General features: G+C 41.6%; 1 protein-coding gene across 4 annotated transcripts in view; it reads right to left on the bottom strand.

Annotated features, from left to right (window-relative positions):
• The window catches only part of si:dkey-30c15.10 (uncharacterized protein LOC559353 homolog), an 11,708-nt gene extending 9,252 nt beyond the window's left edge, over window positions 1-2,456 (bottom strand). For 3 of the 4 annotated variants that reach the window (XM_031564850.2, XM_031564851.2, XM_031564852.2), the window contains exons 1-5: window positions 2,353-2,456; window positions 1,507-1,571; window positions 938-1,138; window positions 444-574; window positions 1-66 (exon numbers count right to left, since the gene is read on the bottom strand). The exon at window positions 1-66 is cut by the window's left edge and continues 30 nt beyond it. In XM_031564850.2, the coding sequence (XP_031420710.1) occupies window positions 1-66; window positions 444-574; window positions 938-1,138; window positions 1,507-1,567 (459 nt within the window). In that variant the 5' untranslated portion in view covers window positions 1,568-1,571; window positions 2,353-2,456. The remainder of the gene's footprint in view (window positions 67-443; window positions 575-937; window positions 1,139-1,506; window positions 1,572-2,352) is intronic. The other variant, XM_012818654.3, reaches the window with a different exon arrangement.
• Between the last annotated feature and the right edge of the window lie 1,200 nt (window positions 2,457-3,656).

Here is a 3,656-nt window from a genome sequence, read left to right as displayed (position 1 = left end):
TTTCTGCCAAGCACTGGCAGCGACAGGTTGGATGGTGTTCAGGATGCGCATCTCCTCCGCCCGTTGCTGAAGGGATCAAGCACAGTCCTTACCCACAATGCACCTCTATACACAACAGCAGTTACTCATACATCGACATGACATTAGGCGTAAGGTATCATCATATGTACACTGAGAGCTCACTACAGGTTTAGTAACATATTACAGCTCTATGGCAGACATATATGACAGGTCAATGACTCTTGACATCTATTTCTCCATGCTTTTGATGAGTGGTGACCCTGTGTGTGTGTGTGTGTGTGTGTGTGTGTGTGTGTGTGTGTGTGTTAAAAACACTGTACTTCAGAACTCTGTTCTGACTGAGTATGAGTAAGTGACTTAGTCTTAGTGGAGGCATAGCAGAGAGTGAGGGCGAGAGTGAGGGCTGTGTGTGACCATCACACCTGGCGAATGATGGCGGCCTGTGAGGTGCTAGGCCTCGCCGAGTCCTGGAGTTTCTGATGGGCATTCAGGACAAAACTGGAAGGGGTGCGTGGTGTGGTGATGAGGGCAGCAGGTGTGCTCTGTTCCGTTCCTACACACACACACACACACAAACAACATCTACTAATCCCAATGGCCAACTGTCTGTATGGAATGCACTGACAATCTTGTGTAGCATTTGCATAGTGCGCCTGCTTCACTACACTGCTAAGATTTAAACAGGCTGAGCTTGGTATTAGTAGCAGTTCAACCAGTTGCACTGCTCATGACTACACAAATATCATGCTTTCAGCTCCACACAATCTCAGCATACACTTAAAATGCTCTCGGAGTAGGGCATCCCTCTCTCTCCATCTCGTTCACCCGTGACTTTACGGCTCAACACGAGCAGCCAGGAGTAGATGGACCCTGCTGTTGGCACATCATAGGGGGGAATGGGATAGCTCCCGCTCACCTGTGCTTTTCTGATGTAACATCTGGAGCCGAGAGCGGATGGAGGGGAAGGCAGGGGTGTCGGGTTTCAGGTCCTGTTCCATTAGTCGCATGCATGGCCTGGGTGGGGATGTTCTGGGAGACTTTGGTCGGGCTGACACAGGGTTTTGGTTTTCCTTTTCGACTGGAACCAGGCGGCGCCTTTTGATCTCATTATCTGACTCTAGAACACAACATCCATTCATTCATATAAGAAGCAATGTTTGCATGTTGTTATTCCGTAAAAGCAGACAACAAAGCCGATACACAATATAGTAATTGATGTCTAACTGTTCAATATATACACCATTGTGATATATAAGATCACATTGCCTATAGACTATAGTTCAGTAGTCAGTCTAAGTTTTTCACCCATATTTAGATAATCTTGACATATTGGATGAGTTACAAAACATGGAGCTATGTTTAATTCTAAATCAAAATCACTGACACAATCCAAGTATAGGCTTGTGCTTGTGATTTACTTCAGCACAATGTTATGGGTTGGGCAGTTACACAACCGTTTTATGACGGTGACTTAAACTGACTCACCACTCTCAGAGATCTCTAGTTCCCGCTGCCTTTTAGGCAGAGATTCTTCTCGTCCACTCATACTGCTGTGAGGGCCAAATAAAACAGATGGCAATCATGTTAACATTAACATCTCATCCTTAAGGTTACTCTGCAAATGTACCCTTGTTATAAAAACACAACAAATTGTTATTCAGTAGAATAATTGATAAAATAGTAGTGTTGCCATGCCAAACAAATTACAATTACACATTAGATCAAGTCAAAAGTATCGATGGCTGTCTAAAGCTGGTTTTCTACAAATAACACTGTCCCACATAACTGTTAGCTAATGTTTTGATTGAAGGCAATCGATTTGAAGGCAATCGTCCACAAAATGTTAATAGTTGGAACGTTTAGATTAGTCTGTTTGCTGATGGTTAGTGTGATTAATAACAACAGTTTAAGGCAACTTTCACGTAGCTATCTTTCTAGCTAGCTAGCTAACGTTACAAGTAAGGTTTATCTGGAGAACTACCGTTAGCTCTCAAGCTAGCTGGGGCTGGATTTGCTACCAAAAGGCTGCTTAATTAAAATTATATATAGATACACACAAATCACATGCACACATTTGTCGAATATGGTGACAAATAAATAATGACTTAGTAGTTTAATACACAAGAATGTCCATAACTTCAAAGTGCTGAGTTAGCTATCGATACCTAGCAAACGTTATACTTTGTTGGTCATTGTTGACACAACGCTAGCTAAATTGTATAATTTATGTAATTTAAGGCTGAAAACAGCCGTTTCACCTCCAGAGAGATAAAAACTAGCCTAAATCAACCCTATTTTGGCACAAAAGACGGCCGATCAGAAGTATCTTACTTTTTGATTGTGAACAGCTACTCCTCTTGAGGTTTTGAATCTCCGCGGTTCTTTAGCGATAGCTGACTTCCTTATGTTAGACACGTCACCTCCGAGGTGGGCGTGGCGAGATTCATATGACACTGTAAACACGTTACCAGAGATGATTTAGGCTAGTATTCTGAAATCTTTGACTTAATTTAGCCGATTGCTTATAACAGCCAAGAGATCATGTGTACTTTTGTCTATGTTAGCTATTGCGTTGACATTGTCAGAAACTATAGATAAAGGCACTTTATACTGAAGGTTCAAGGTGATCGATTTTTTTTAAATGTTGCATTCCCTCGCAATACTTTTGCATTACCTCGTAATATTTTTGCGTTACCCTGCAATACTTTTGTGTTCTCGAGATAACTCAAAAGTATTGACAGGGAATGCAAAAGTTTTGCGAGGTAATGCAAAAAATATTGCGTGGAATCCCAAAAGCATTGTTGTAAGGGAATGCCAAAATATTGGGAGGTCACCTAAGTATTGCAAAGGAACATAAAAGCAGCTATAAAAATTGCCACCATGACCCTTGAGGCGTTCCTTAGTATAATTTGTCTTTTTCTACGGTTGAATTTGTTTCCCAAATATTGTCACACCGTGTCGCTATACGCTCTTTTGTGGTAGGCTGTTCTGTGCTGAGCTGACAACTTTTGACTTCAAATAACGGCTGGGGAACGTGGCAACAAACCTGCCATGTCACATACCAGACTGTTCCCAGAACTTTGTTGTATCAGGCCAGGACACAAAACCTTTTTGCCATCTTCAGATTTGTAGGTCATTGCAGGATGTGGCTAAGTTGGTAACTATTTGAAAGACAGGTTTCCATGTGTTGAAGACCTGTCCTATGTGACATGGTAGGCTACCTCAACAATATGATTATGATTATGACCAGGTGTTTTGCCCTTCAGCTCCACAAAATTATCGTTGTAGGCCTAATGGTAATGGGTATTATCCCACTTCTCTGGTCTGGCCTATATTCTAACATTTGCGTACCACGAAAAAAGACTTCAGCAATCATACTAAACAAACAAACAAAAAAACGCCATGCCATACCAATGTGAACGCCAAACCACAATGGAATCCAGTTTTATTGGTTAACACAAATGCTGGAACATGCAGATAAACGATTGCCAGTTTCTCTGTGCATTACGATGCTTAATGCCAATTAGCCTACCAAACTGCACCAATGGGCATGATGGATCTTGCTCAGAAAGTAATTAGGCAGAGATCCAGTAATTGATAGAAAATAACTTAGTGGCTCATTTATTTCTTGTCTT

Source organism: Clupea harengus, chromosome 3 (assembly GCF_900700415.2).
Source record: "Clupea harengus chromosome 3, Ch_v2.0.2, whole genome shotgun sequence".
NCBI lineage: Eukaryota > Metazoa > Chordata > Actinopteri > Clupeiformes > Clupeidae > Clupea > Clupea harengus.
The sequence above is the reverse complement of the archived record's forward strand: the minus strand, read 5'-3'. Positions and strand labels throughout refer to the sequence as shown.